The following is a 14,508-nucleotide window of genomic DNA, read 5'->3' as shown; positions in this document are numbered from 1 at the left end:
CACACACAGGACTGTCATTCAGCCTTGACGCATGAAGTGCTGTTCCATGGCTGAACCTGCACAGCGTTATGCTAATCAGTGAAAAAGCCAGACACAAAGGCCACACAGTGTATGATTCGTTTTATGCAAAGTGTTCAGAGTAGGCAAACCTACAGAGACCGAAAGTAGATCAGTGGCTGCCAGGGTTTGGAGGGAGGTGGGAATGGAGAATGGCCGCTAACAGGTACCAGATTTCTTTAGGGGGGTGACAAAAATATTCTGGAATTAGATGGTGGTGATGGTCGCACAGCTCTTGCTCAAAACCACTGAACTGTATGCTTGCAAAGGGTGAAATGTGTGGTAAGAAAATTATATCTCAATTTTGTCCTAAAGGGAAGGCCTCCAGACCTGAGACTTCAGGCCAGACTCGGCCCCGTTGCAGGCACCCAGGTGCCCTCCCACCTGACACCTGACTGGGGCTGGCGCTGGGGGGACTCTGCTCAGTCCTACGTTGCCTGTGGGAGTCAGCAAGAACTGGCCACTCCCCCAGGGCTTGATAGAGCTCAAATAATTGGCACCTGAGAAGCTCTTATCAATCTGCTAAGTACTAACATTGTCATCATTATGTATGTAGCAAGAATGCCAAATACTCCTTCTTAAAAGGAGGTTTTCATTGAAAAGACTTAATTTTTTAGCCTGTTCTTTTATTTTTACAGGGAACCTCTGTGAACTGATTTTTGTTTTGTTTTTGCTAATGTTTAATCTCCTAAGCCTTTTTATTGCTGTGTTTTTCCCTCAATAATCCTTTCTGGGGGGAGCCCTATAAGCAGTTTCCTGAGCAGTGGGTGCAAATTAGGTTCAGGATGGCCTGGTTAGCTGCAGCGGCAGCGTGCCTCCCCTCTGACAGCACCTTCCTGCTGGCCGACCCCTGCCAGGCGCCAGGGGAGATGACCTTGCTGGGGACAGAATTTCTGCCAGTGAATGAAGTCATCTTACAGGAGGACAGATGACTAGGGAGAGGAAAGCAGAGTAGTAAAATATGCTCCTCTGCGTGCATCTCATGGAAAGAGCAGAGAGGTATCCAAGTTTCTGGGACACCACATCCCAGGATGGCTATTCTAAGGCTGTTGGGCCCATCCTTTCATGATGACGTCTCTGCTCCCTGTCTCCTCCAATAACTGCTGCCCTCTCAGTGTGGGTCTAAACTACTTTTCTTTGGCCTTCTCTACCCATCTCTTCTTTTCCCTTCCATGCTCCTCCGATAGAAGCTATGAGGAAGCCCGGGGTGGGAGGGGGTTGCCTCTGCCATCTTGATATGTCAGTCTTTAAGGCTTTCACCTGGCGCTATATGGCTTTCTTCCGACTGGTAGCCCCAGGTATTCAGGAGGACTCAGTGCCAGACCTGGCCATTCTCCTCCTCCCGCAGAGGGGTCATATGGGCAGGAATGTCCACGGCCTCAAAAACGAGGCTCCATCCAGCAGAATGCAGTCCATAGTGAATCAAACCATTAGGAGGAACACCTGGTCCACCCTCTGATGTTCTGCGGTTCATGCATCACCTGATCACCTTGTCATTCCTTCTCACCTTCTCTCCTCACTTCTTCTTAGGACTTAAAACCCCACTTACAGTGGGGGATATGGAGACATTGTGCAAATCGGAAAAAGGCTCCACTTTCTCAAGACACTGTTCCATCTTTTGTTTGAAGTTCACCATAATAATTATAAAACCGATGATGACTGCATGTGAATGGTGCCCCTTTGAGTTGTGCAGTGTGTGACTTGCACCACTGTGAATGTTGAGTCTGCACTTAACCGATTGGTTGTTTCCCTGCAGTTGAATACCAACCATCACCCTTGGAGGGTGAGGTACAGGGATAGAACTCCATGAAAATGCAACTTGAGGCTGGGTTAGTTGAGATTTCCTTGTTTCCAGATCCTTACCTTGACAACCATGAAAGGCTGGCATTAATGAGTGGATGAGTGAGGCCCAGCAAGATTGTGCACTGTACTTCTACAGATGAGGGAGTGGCCTCTACACCCTTACCTCACCCACACACGTGTGTGCACACATACACACACTCACTGTTCTCCCACTACTAGTTACCACTGCAGAGCCAGCACTCAAGAGGCTAAGAACTGATATGCACAGAAGGTGGGAGAGCTGATTAGTGCACACCTGGGGACCTCTAGGATCGATCATCTGAAAGTACAGATGCTCACAGGGCCATCTGCTTCCCTTCTTTAAAATCTCTCAAAAAATTATATAGAACTTAATACACACACACACAAAGTACAAGTAAAACTGGGGAAATCTGTAAGATGGGTAGATTACATCAACATCAGTATCTTGGTGGTAATATAATTTTGAAAAATGTTACCTTAAAAAAAAAGAAAAAAGAAAACAGAAAAATGTTACCTTAGGGGCAAACCCAGAAACAGGGTGCTGTTTCTTGTGTGGACCTACAGTCATCTCATTAAAAATATGAATTAAAGAAACATTTCTCCTCCCAAGTCCCTGATAGCAAGATGCAATTCTGGCACCACCCACGAGGAGGTCAAGAAGACCCTGCAGTGAGCTCAGGGCTCCTCCATATCACTTAGGTCCTGCAGTTTTCCCTGAACACTCAGCCGCACCCTCTCTCCCTGAGCTCTGCCTGTTGCATATAGATGCACCTCTGCTAGACGGGGCTTATGATGCAGAGGTTTAGACCAGGACACATCTACTGACATGTGGACATCAGCAAAACCAGGGAGGCGTACTGCATCCCATCCTAGCTTTCAGTTAGTGGTCAACTGAACCTAATCATTTCTACCTGCTATGACTAATCCATGCCTCTTTCTGCTCACTGGAGAAACTCTAGCGTGGACCATTGTAGGGACCTCTTAACTGGTCCTCCTGCCACCAGCCATGCCAGAGAAGCCATTCTGAAGTCAAATCTGGTTACTACTCTACCATTTATAAATCCCCAGCTGCCTATGTCCAAGCTCCTGTTCACAATACATCAGACCCTTATGGTCTGATTCTGAGGACCCTCCCATAGTCCCATGTGAAAAGGAGTTGGGTAGCCATTGGCTCCCTCTGTGGCCTTGCTCACTCGTGGCCTCTCCTCTCTGCCAGGCATGCTCCCCACTTTATCCGTTCCACTGATTCTCTATAACCAGACATGACATATACTGGGTGGCCTCAGCACTCTCATATGTCCATTGGATCTTTCAGTTCCGGGTGCAAAAAAAATCTCACCAGTGTCTCTACCTTAGATTAGATTATTGAGACAGAGAACCTGGATCGATCTGGATCAGTTTGGGTCAGACAGATCCCCCTGGTCTGCTCAGTTGTGATGGGTCAGAATTACCACCACCTCAGGCCAAATCTTTCTCTGTGAAGCCACTCTTGACCTCCAAGGGCCACTTAAACACTCCTTCCTCCGTGTTCCTGCTGTGTCTGGTACATACTCCATCAGAGCCCCTATCCCTCATATGTCTCTGTCGATTTACATGTCTGGGTCCCATCCAGGATATATATACTTGGACTAAAGGGTGAAGATTAGGTCTTTCCAGCTTGGTTCCCAGGCTCTGTATTGCTCCTGGCAAAAATAGCTATTTTGAGTGGGCGGGTGTGTGAAGAATGAGCTAATGGACAGGTGGATGAATTTAACCCTTATCTGTCCTCAGAGACTGGGAGGTCCAACATGCATGATGCTGGAGTTGGTGGGCGTGAACGGAATTGCTTTGCTCACCTGTGGCCATTGTGTCCTCCTTTCTCTCCCAGACGGGGTTGACCGGACCTCCACAATCTAGAAGCTGAAGATGAGAGTGACCGCGCTGGCCGTGAAATCGACTGCTGCGGGTCCAGTGTTAGCCATCTTCAGGGTTGCACAGAATCCTCCAAGATCCTTTGCAGCCTTTTTTTTTCCCCTGGTCCCTCTCCCATTTTGATTTTGTGAGAGCGTAGGTCGTCCTTGTAAACATATCAGTAGACCTGGGATTGGTTATTTTGTCATTTGTTTCTGTCATGGGATGGCGTGGTGTGGGGCATGGGGAGGGGTCTCTAAGGGAAACATAGGACTGGGAGGAGGTGGAGGGAATGCAAGTGGCTTCCTGGATAGAAATGGGGGTTTCAGGGGGAGGGCACCGCTCAGAAGGAGATGAGAGATGCGGGAGGGAGGAAGACGCCCCTGCCTTGGGAGCCTTCTCAGAAGCCTACCTTCGAAGCCAGACCCCAGGAGGAAGGCATGGATGCCCGCGACCAAAACGCGAGTGACGGCGGCTCGCTCTTTTATGTCTCCTCTGATTGGATTCCCTGAGGCCCCTGCTTGAAATCCAGCCGCAAGAAGTCCACATGGTAACTGGGGCAGTAAGGGAGAAATCCGCTCCAACAAAATTTCAGATAAACTTTGATTTGTGTATTGTTTACATAACAATTTTAAAGGGTACATAATGTGTAAAGAGTTGGGATAGAACTTTTCTTCATACTATGGTTTTTGTAAAGGATTTGTTGATAGGGATTCATTTTTTTCCTCTATTTTTATAATAGCAGCAGGGTTGTCTTTTTAAATGGCTGCCAAGCTCTGCTTCTCGGGAAGAAGGATGCGGTCACGTAGGCCTGAGTGGTGTCTCCCACCTGTGGGTGGGAGGAGCGTGTAGGTGGAGTTGAGGATGTGGTTGGAGGGAGCGGAGCGCCGGGGGAGGGCGCCACCATGTGATCGGTTACGGGATTGCGCGCAGTCACCTGGAGAGTCGAAAAGAAAATCTTGCTGCCCTTTCTGTGATGAATTTGCTTCTCACCCAGAGACACCTCTTTCTCCCCACCCTACCAGAGGGTTTCATCCTATCGCTCCTGGCCACACACACACACACACACACAGAGAGGTGGGTACAAGTTCCACTGGAGGAGAAAAGGCAAGGATGGATATTTTTTCCTGGCAGGAGGCCTTAATATCCAGATGATAAGCTCAAAATACCACTTACGGGGGATTGCTCGCAGGAAGCCGAGCCTAGCCCCCCAAGGTTCGATCACCCACCGCTGAGGAAAAGGAGGAGAGGAGCAAGGTTCAGCAACAGTGTATAAATGGTCAGTCAGCAAGTGGCAGAGAGAGCCGCGGGGAGACGTTGCAGGTGAGCCGGGGAAGGTGATGTGGGAAAGGTTGACTTCATGATGGACATGAAGGTTCTATTACAGACATCAGGGAGTTGCTGTGTTGTGGGCTGATTCATCTACCTACACGGAAGGGAGACAGAACTACTCCTTACATGGTGAGAGATTAACAAACTATGCTACCACAAAGTAATAGCTCTATTTCTTAAGGGCAAGAAAGACTGTGTTTCAGAATTTGATGCAATGGAGGGTATTAGAGAAAATCCATGAGGAGCTGTGCTCTGCGCTGGAAAATTGGGTTGTGTAAATGATGGTGTGCCAGCTCGGCCAGAGGCGAGATCAGGGAAATGGTAGGAGGCCTGTTTACTGAATGGGTGAGTCTGGTACCATTTTTTTGTTTGTTTGTTTTAGCAAAGTCAGAGTTGAAATTTAAGAGATCAGACCATGAAAATCACTGCATTTGCTTAGAGTTATTTTTTTAAAAAATAAGTTAATAAAGTAAATACACATTTACAAGGCCTTAATGAAATCCAAACAGCTTTCTTCTACCTTCCAGATTAAAAATGTACACCCAACCCAACCTTGGATGTTGTGAGGCTTGTGAAATCCTTTTAAGGTCTAAAATGTGGGAACATCTTAGCCACAGAGAGCCTTTAGTGAGCAAAGAAGGCTTGAATCCACAACGTCCTGCATTGCATTAGGAAAAAAAGAGTTCTCCTTGGGTGACGACTATGTTCTAAAGATACAAATTCATGTGCAGAAAGAGGCGGCATTTTGTAGTTGATTTTTTTTTTTTTAACCAAGTGCCATTAACATTCATCCTCCACATCCCTTTTCTAAGCAAGCTTAGGGTTACTTGGGGAATGTGTTGGGATGGACGATCATGTGTGAGCCGGGAAGAACAGGTCAAAGATGTTGAAGGCCAAAGGCAAGACCAGACGGTTTGCGAAGGTGATTTTGGATGCTGAGAACGTTAATAGAAGAAGAAGCAGGGGTATTAACACATCTCGTGGAGAAGTGAGAAAGCATTCAAATCTGCTGCAAAACACATGTATCCATAAAGACTTGGGTTGTTCAGAAAACAGATTGTGAACACAATCACATTAGCATGAATCCTTTAAAAGGAAGAAGACCTTAAAGCATTTGCAAATCTGAATTTCTATTTATTCCTTCACTGAATATAGAAACAATGGTTATCTGATTATTAGAGATATTATTTTGGATATGTTACTTATTAACTTGCTATGGCTGGTAACCATGATAAAGTCTGTTATTAATAACAACATAATTCTTTTTTTAAAAGAAAAGCTTATTTTTCATTGACTGTGTATAGATTTATCTACTTAGTTGTGTTTTGCTCTTAGTGTTTTAATTTTTTTAAGTTGGGCGTTCTGATAAATTTTAGGAGCCTGTCCCCACCTTGTTTTGAGTCCTGTGTTGACTGCAGGTATACAGCTCAATCTAAAAATCCTAAAGCAAAAGAACTTTATTTATAAAAAAAAAAAAATCAAATGGTTGCATGCATAAGGCTGTGAAGTCGGATATTTAGTAATAAAGCGGCAGTGCCTTTTTTTGTATTTACCCATTGACCCCCAAATGCAACTGTTTTATATTAAGTAAATAGTAAACATTAAAAATCTCAGAGTAAAATCTATTTCACTACATGGGTTTTTTTCTCCCCTCGTTCTGATTTAAGCAGTGTGTATTTGACATCTCTACACTGTCCCAGGGACAGTGGTATTCTGCGATATTGTTATCATGTATGATGTTTTATTGGTGCTTTTTATTCATAGTGGTTTCTTACCAGAAACAGTAGGAAGACACACATGAGTTGTGTACAAGAAATGAAACATTGCTGCTGATATGTTTTGTTTTGTTTTCCACATGCTTTTTGAGTTTCACTTTGTTAAACCAAGGGCCAGCAAGCAAAATAGATGCTGCTGGGTCTGCCTGCAGAGGGCGGCTGTCTGCACCAAGCTCTCCAATCCTGTGTACTAACAGTCTGTTTCTGGTACTCAGGAGTAGAGCTACAGCTGGGCCCCCTCTCCCATTCCTTTGAAGAGACACTGAGGGAAACAAGGTTTTCTTTTGAGGTGTCGTCGGCTGCCTTTTGCGGAATGGGAGCTTCTCTGGGTCTTCTGTTCTTCTGCCCCTCTCTCAGCTTACTGCCAGTGTAGATGTTCACTCCCCCCCGGAACTGGGAGCTTCCCAAGAGCCTGGGCTGGGGGCTGAGCCGGGTTGAAGATGTAGGTGCACAACCAGAAGGGCAGTGAGAGGGGGAGAGGCAGCCCCCATCACATTGGTCCTCTGGAAATGTCTTGGGCAGGCGGCCCCAACCCTGGTGCAGGAAAGCAGCCTAACCAAGGCATTCGGGTGTGCCTGATACAAGAAGGCCCTGTGGAGGGAAAATTTGCACATAGGGCTGTGATAACACTAATGTTGATTTTTTTGTTTGTTTTACAAGTCATCAGAGATGTTTGCAAAGTGAATTTTATTATTATGTTTTTTTTTTTTTTGTAATTCCTTTATCTTTACTTAAAGGTGAATGTGTATTCCTCTGGGAGGAATAGGAAGAAAACAGGAATGTTAATAATGTCAAACAGAAGACTTCCTCCCTTATTAATATATAACCCTCATGTATTTATGCCTAATGTAAGCTGACTTTTAAAAAGCTTTCTTTTGTTGCATGCCCCGTGCAGGCATCCCCATTGTACATGCATGCCTTTCGTCCTGTTTTCCTGTATAAAGTTAGTGAACAAAGAACTATTTTTGCCTAGTTGATGTTGCCAAGCAATGCATATTTTTTAAATTTGTCATATATGGAAATAGCATGTTTGTTACATGTAAAAGCTTTACTGATATACAGATATACTAATGTTTGAAGATGCTGTTCTTTGCAAGTGTACAGTTTTCAAATGTTGTTACCAGTGAAACACCCTTGTGGTTTAAACTTGCTACAATGTATTTATTACTCATTTCCTCCCATGTAACTAAGAATCATGGCTATATTTCATATCAACGTTATATTGAAAGTGAAGGGAAATGATTAATACAAGGTTTTGTAACACTGGTGTGTGTCTTTTTTTCCTTTTTGTCAATACAATTGATTATAAAATAAGAACTGAATAAGCCAACCAGGAAGAATAAGCCTGAAATCCTGTAAACTGTTCCCACCTGACCATTCTGTGAAAGCTGTATCTTCCAACTATGAGCTACGTTTTGTTTTTTTTTTTAACAAAAAGATAGGGAAAGAGGTGTTAAACATTTATGCAGCTTAATCTGTGCCCAGAGTAACCAAAAAATGTATCACCTGTCTTAGGGGTGTGTTTCTAAATAAAAACTCAAACCTTGCAGGTGGTATTCTTTATAGCTTGCTCTCCACCCTCAATGCCTTTGAAATCACATTTTACCCCTTAACCACAGCATAAATAATAGCTTCCTTGGAGACCTGAGGTTTTTAACTACACGTGGCTTGAATCTCATTTTAATCCTTCCAGTATGATGTATATTAATATAAGTTCTAAATAATGAGTCAGTTAAGCATATGGTTGGAGAGACAAACCTGGGTTTGAATTCTGGCTTCAGCAAAGTGAGTTTTATTTTTTTCTAATTCCTCTCAGTTCAATTCAGTCAGTCAGTCGTGTCCAACTCTGCAACCCCATGGATTGCAGCACCCTAGGCTTCCCTGTCCATCACCAACTCCTGGAGCTTGCTCAAACTCATGTCCATTGAGTTGGTGATGCCATCCAACCATCTCATCCTCTGTCATCCCCTTCTCCTTCTGCCTTCAATCTTTGCCAGCATCAGGGTCCTCTATCTTTACTTAAAAGTGAACGTGTATGGGAACTTCCCCGGTGGTCCAGTGGTTAAGACTGAGCTTCCAATGCACGGGGCCCAGTTTTGATCCCTGCTCAGGGAACTAGATCCCACATGCTGCAACTAAGACCTTGCACAGCCAAATAAATAAGTAAATTTTTTTAAAAAAGTGAATGTGTATTCCTCTGGGAGGAATAGGAAGAAAACAGGAATGTTAATAATGTCAAACAGAAGACTTCCTCCCTTACTAATATATAACCCATATGTATTTTTATATATTCTCTGGCTGTGTGATCTTGAGCAAGCTGCTTAACCTCTCTGAGCCTTGGGTTTGGAACCACGATACTCAAGGTTTATGTAGTTAGAAACCTAGTCCCAAAGAAAAAGGTAAAGACAAAAGAAAACATAGGATTACAGACGTTATTACCACCAAAACCTAAGCAACCACAGCTTCACATTATGACAATGACCACCCGGTGACTCCCTTTTCACCAGGCTCAAGCTGCTCAAGAGAGTGGAAAAATCCAAAATGATCCCTGGAAATGTGAGAAATGCCTTGTAGCTGAGATGTTAAATGAAATTCCTCCCAAAGTTAAATTCCCATAACCCAAATGAGCTGTATCTCAGGGTGTGACTCAGGGTACTCTGAAGGGGAAAGGATAGTGTACAAGAGAAAAGCTGAGCCTCGCTTGTGAAATACGTGGAATGCAGGGAGATATGAGAGTTGTGAGACTGGAGGAACCATAAAGGGCTCAACACAGTATGCGAAACGGGTGGGTTAGCAGTTTTTATCGGTAAAGCTGTAGCTCTTTGTTAGTGATCTTTGTAAGGGAATCCTGGAGAAAAGGTTACTTAAATAGTAAAGTTTTCAGGGCTCCCCTAACAGCCCCTCCCAAGAAGAGATTTAATTGCATTTATTAAAGGGGTATTTATTAAATAGGTGTTCCTATTTAGGGGGCTGGCTTGGAAGGGGCTGCAGTGTGTTTGAGCCAGGAATCCAGAAGGAGCACAGATAGGTACAGTCCGCTCACACTCCCCATGCTAATGAGAGCTCAGCAAGGGGAGTGCAAGAAGGATCCAGGCTTCTGTCAAAGAACCTTGGTCTGGTCCCTTGAACAGACACTGCATCTATCTGTGGTTCTGACTCCTGATCAGCCCAAGAACCTCTTGTCCCCAGAGGCTGAGGGGAGGGCCTGGGGGTATGGAGAAGCACATCTGTAACCAGAACCTAACCCTTCTCTGGAAAGCTGAGCGGTCAGCATGACCCGCCCCTCCCCACCCCGCCGGCAGCACAGTGCGGCACCCCACCTCTGTCCAGGCCCCCTTCCCAGCTGCCACGTGGAAGCTGGGCACCCATCCCACAGACACCCTTCCACTCACATTTTCTATCTTCTACTCACACAGCTCACAAAATTTGAAAACAATCCTTCACCTGGGTATCTCTGCCTCTGGATCCTCGCTTTACTGATGGCCTCGCTCAGTGTTTCTCAAACCACCTGTGAATTTTAGTTGTCAGAGGTGGCTGTTTATTTCCAACCCAGAGTCCAATTCTTTTTCAAAATTTGAGAAAAATAAAAGAAAAAAATTACAATCCCCCTCGCTCCATCTCACACTAGATTCAAAGGACAAAATTATTCTGTCAATTTGCTAAAAAGTAGTCCTGTTCCTCTCCCTAAGTTCTGGGGCCAGCCTGCAAAATCAATCTGGGAGATTGCCCTCAAGATGAGGTGGTAGAATTGCTGAGGTCAACACCCATCTCCCCCGTGCTGACTCTGCCTGCGGCATGGCAGAGGAGTGACCATAGGTCTGCCCGATGCCCGGATGTTGACTGAGAATGGCAAGTGCTTTTGTTCATTGGGCATTTCTAAGAGCCTAAAACAATTGTTGAGAAAGGAGACATGTTGGAAGAGGAGGAGCCAGAAGGTAATGGGACCAGTGGTGGCAGGTTAGAACCCGCTGAAACTGTTTGGAAATGGGTCACCTGAAAGAGCACTGTTTCTATGGTAACCCTGAGTGTGGTCTTCATGTTTCCCACTCCCGGCTTCTGGCCCAGATGGATAGAGAATGGAGGGTGGCTTCTCTGAGTGTGGTGGGTGGAGGGATCTGTCTACCCATTAGGATCACAGGTACATGAAGTAGGAAATGTGGGTGCCTGGGAAGTTGGAAAGTTTGACAAATGTCAGCACAACATCATCATGACCAAGGGGCTCCGCTGGAGCGTGAGATCTTTCCATGTCCTCCCAGGTGTCAGCCCACCAGCCTTGCCCAAGGGGCCCTTGGGCATAGACAGTGACTTCTTTGTGATATAAACCTGGCCGTTTGATGTCTGAGAATTTCTTCCATGGAATATTTTTCACTCTTCAGTGGTTTCTACTTCAATTTTTAAAACCGACAGAGAAACATTTTGGCACAGTTATAAAGCTCAGACTTTATAAAAAGACAGCTTTGTGTTTACGTTTGACTCAGAGTGCATGTTTTTAAATAGTGTGTTCCACAGCTTTTTGAGGTTTTATGTTTTTAAGACCAATCCAGGAGAAACAAAATCGGAGTTTTGGTGAGTGAAACGATCCCACCAGAACTATTGGAACTTAAGACAGTCGAGAGGTTCCAGTTAAACCTCCCTGTGGGGACCACGGCCAGAACTGGGTGTCCCTGTTTGCGCCAGCATCCTTGGGAGATAGTTGCAGTTTTCCATGCCATAAAATTCTAACAGGCTCAGGCGTGAAGTCAGATGAACCTCCAAACCCCAAGATCAAACCTGTCCAGTTGAACCTCTCAACTTTGCTTTCTGTTAAGTTTATCCCAGATCTGCTCACTGGGAAAAAGCTGAACATGGATTTCCAGTAGCTATACCTGACTGAGTCCCTTTGGACATGGACCTATGACCCTATTACTCATCCAAGATGGAATATGTCCAAAGACAGCAAATTGTGTCTTTGAGAAATTATTGAGAGATGAAATGCATATGTTGACATCATTTCCTTCCCTCCATTACCAAATGCATGTATCCAAACTGGGCAGAGAAAACACACCCTGCGTGCTTTCTCCTGTTCTGTGCTGTGGGGTCCAGATGACTTCATCTCCACTTTGCTCTCCTGAGACACCTTCCGAGCCCTTGTTCGCTTTCAGTCACTGCATTTATCCAGAGGCACTTCTAAAGTGTTCATATCCAACCCCTCCTCCAGAAAAGACTTCAGGGGACAGGCCCCAGGTTTGCTGTCTTCCTCGTACAACAGGATTTCCTGCTGACCGGGTGCTGACCTCGTGCGTGTCTATAAACAGCAGATACCATGCAGGGGACTAGCACCCAGCCTCTTGTGGATCTGGTAGGAAAGTCCTCTAACAGTGAGCCATCTATCCCAGGCCAACCAGAGAAAACCTGAGATGCCCACGGGCCCCCTGGTTGGAGGAGGGCGAGGGGGGTCTTTTCAGTCTCTTAGCCTGAATGAATGATATGAGCCCAGAGGTCAAGGTGTCCACGAGAGGGCAGTGTAGGAGTAAAGCCTGCAGCTCTCCTCCCAGCGAAGGAAGTCAAACACCAGCCAGCTTCTTCTGAAGAGAGGAAGCAACCCCGAGGAAAAGCGGTTCTTAGAGAGAGCCTGGGGGCATTCCTGACTTGGGGGCAAGAGAGAGTGGTGTGAGTCAGAGGAACTAAGGGAACAGACAACTGGAATGCAGAACAGGGAGTGGTGGGTTTAGGGGCTGGAAACAGGTTTGGAACCAGAGGATCACAGCCTTGTCAACTACTGTAAAAGGCGTGGGCTCCACCTTCCCTGTCGTTGCCCTTGCCTGCAAGCAACAGGATCATATATGAGGGGTTATGTTTTGTAGAACAAAGAACATAAGTGAAAAGTCTTCTCCTGCCCCAGGCACTCAGCACCCACCGCCGGAGGCATTCAGAGTTAGTTTCTTACGTAGCCACCAAGAGATACTTTATACATTTACAAACACTAATCTAGTTTCTCGATTTTTCTGAAGAAAAGCACACAAACACACACTGTCGTTGTGTGCTATTTTTCTTTTTTCACTTAAATCGGTTTTGGAAACTACTCTGCCATGGCCTCACACATGGTGGCTTACCTAGGGCTCCACTCTGTGGGCTAACAGGACTTGTCCACCAGCGCCGCGCTGATGGGCCCTCAGCCTGCCTTCATTCCTCCTGTTACAGACGCTGCTGTGATGAAATGCATTGTTCTCAGGTCGTTTGATGTATGTGCAAGGTTCCCACAAACAGAAAAGTGGAATTGCTAGATCATATCAGTGTTCTCCAGAGAAACACCAAGAAGTCAGACAGACAGATAGACAGATACTAAATGGATATATAGTAAGGGGGTTGTTTTAAGGAATTATTCATTCTCAGGGGCTGGTAAGTCTGAAATTGGTAGTGAAGGCCAGCAGGCTGGAACCTCAGGCAGAAACTGGTGCTTCAGTCTTGAGGCAGAATTTCTCCTTCTCCTAGAAACTTCAGGTTTTGCTCTTAACACCTTCAACTGATTGGATGAGGCCCACCTACATCATCAAGGGCTCTCTCCTTCACTTGATGTCACCTGACTGTAGATGTTAACCATGTCTACCAAATGCCTTCACAGCAACACCTAGATTAGTGTTTGATTAAATAACTGGTACTAGAGCCTTGCCAAGTTGATCACCATCACAGTTATTAATATTTGTCATTTGGCTACTTTCCCAGCTTCCCTTCCGTTGATTTATGTGTCTGGCAACGATGGATGACCGTGCTTGATTTCTTACCGTCTCATCAGTTCCTCTGGAGGAGGACATGGCAACCCACTCCAGTATTCTTGCCTGGGAAATCCCACGGACAGAGGAGCCTGGCAGGCAACCCTTCATAGGGTCACAAACAGTCAGACACGACTAAGCAATCTAGTACATACACACACACAGCAATTCCTATGTCACCAATTTTTAAAATGTTTTCCAATCTAATAGGCGAAAAATAACATATGTCCTTTTCATTTGCATTTCACTTATTTGAGTGAGGTTGACCATAGTTTTATATGCTTAATTTTGCTGTTCAGTTGCTAACTTGTGTCCAACTCTTTGCCACCCCATGGACTGCAGGACACCAGGCTCCCCATCCTCCACTGTCTCCCAGAGTTTGCTCAAATTCATGCCCAGTGAGTTAGTGATGCTACCTATCTCATCCTCTGCCACCCCTTCTCCTTTTGTTATCAAGCTTTCCCAGCATCAGGATCTTTTCCAGTGAATTGGCTGTTTGCATTACGTGGCCAAAATATTGGAGCTTCCACTTCAGCAACAGTTCCTCAATAAATATTCAGGGCTGATTTCCTTTAGGATTTACTGGTTTGATCTTGCAGTCCAAGGGACTCTCAAGAGTCTTCTCTAGCACAATTCAAAAGCATCAGTTCTCTGGCACTCAGCCTTCTTAATGGTCCAACTCTCACATCCGTACATGACTACTGGAAAAACTATATGCTTAATAGTCATTCGTAATTTCCTTTGAAATGTTTGTCCATATATCTGTCCATTTTATTATCAAGTTGTTGGGCTTTTTCTAATCATTGGTAGAAGCTCATTGTATATTGTGAAATTTACCTTTGATTTGTGATATGAGTTAAAATCTTTTACCCAGACTTATG

At 45.1% G+C, this 14,508-nt stretch overlaps 1 protein-coding gene across 5 annotated transcripts in view; it reads left to right on the top strand.

Annotated features, from left to right (window-relative positions):
• SAMD4A (sterile alpha motif domain containing 4A) overlaps window positions 1-8,141 on the top strand; it is a 227,224-nt gene extending 219,083 nt beyond the window's left edge. For all 5 annotated transcript variants that reach the window (XM_006064865.4, XM_006064864.4, XM_025295490.3 and 2 more), the window contains one exon: window positions 3,749-8,141. In XM_006064865.4, coding sequence (XP_006064927.1) covers window positions 3,749-3,777 — 29 coding nt within the window. In that variant the 3' untranslated portion in view covers window positions 3,778-8,141. The remainder of the gene's footprint in view (window positions 1-3,748) is intronic.
• Window positions 8,142-14,508: the final 6,367 nt, after the last annotated feature.

Source organism: Bubalus bubalis, chromosome 11 (genome assembly GCF_019923935.1).
Source record: "Bubalus bubalis isolate 160015118507 breed Murrah chromosome 11, NDDB_SH_1, whole genome shotgun sequence".
In the NCBI taxonomy this organism is placed as follows: domain Eukaryota; kingdom Metazoa; phylum Chordata; class Mammalia; order Artiodactyla; family Bovidae; genus Bubalus; species Bubalus bubalis.
This window is presented reverse-complemented; position numbering and strand designations above follow the sequence as displayed.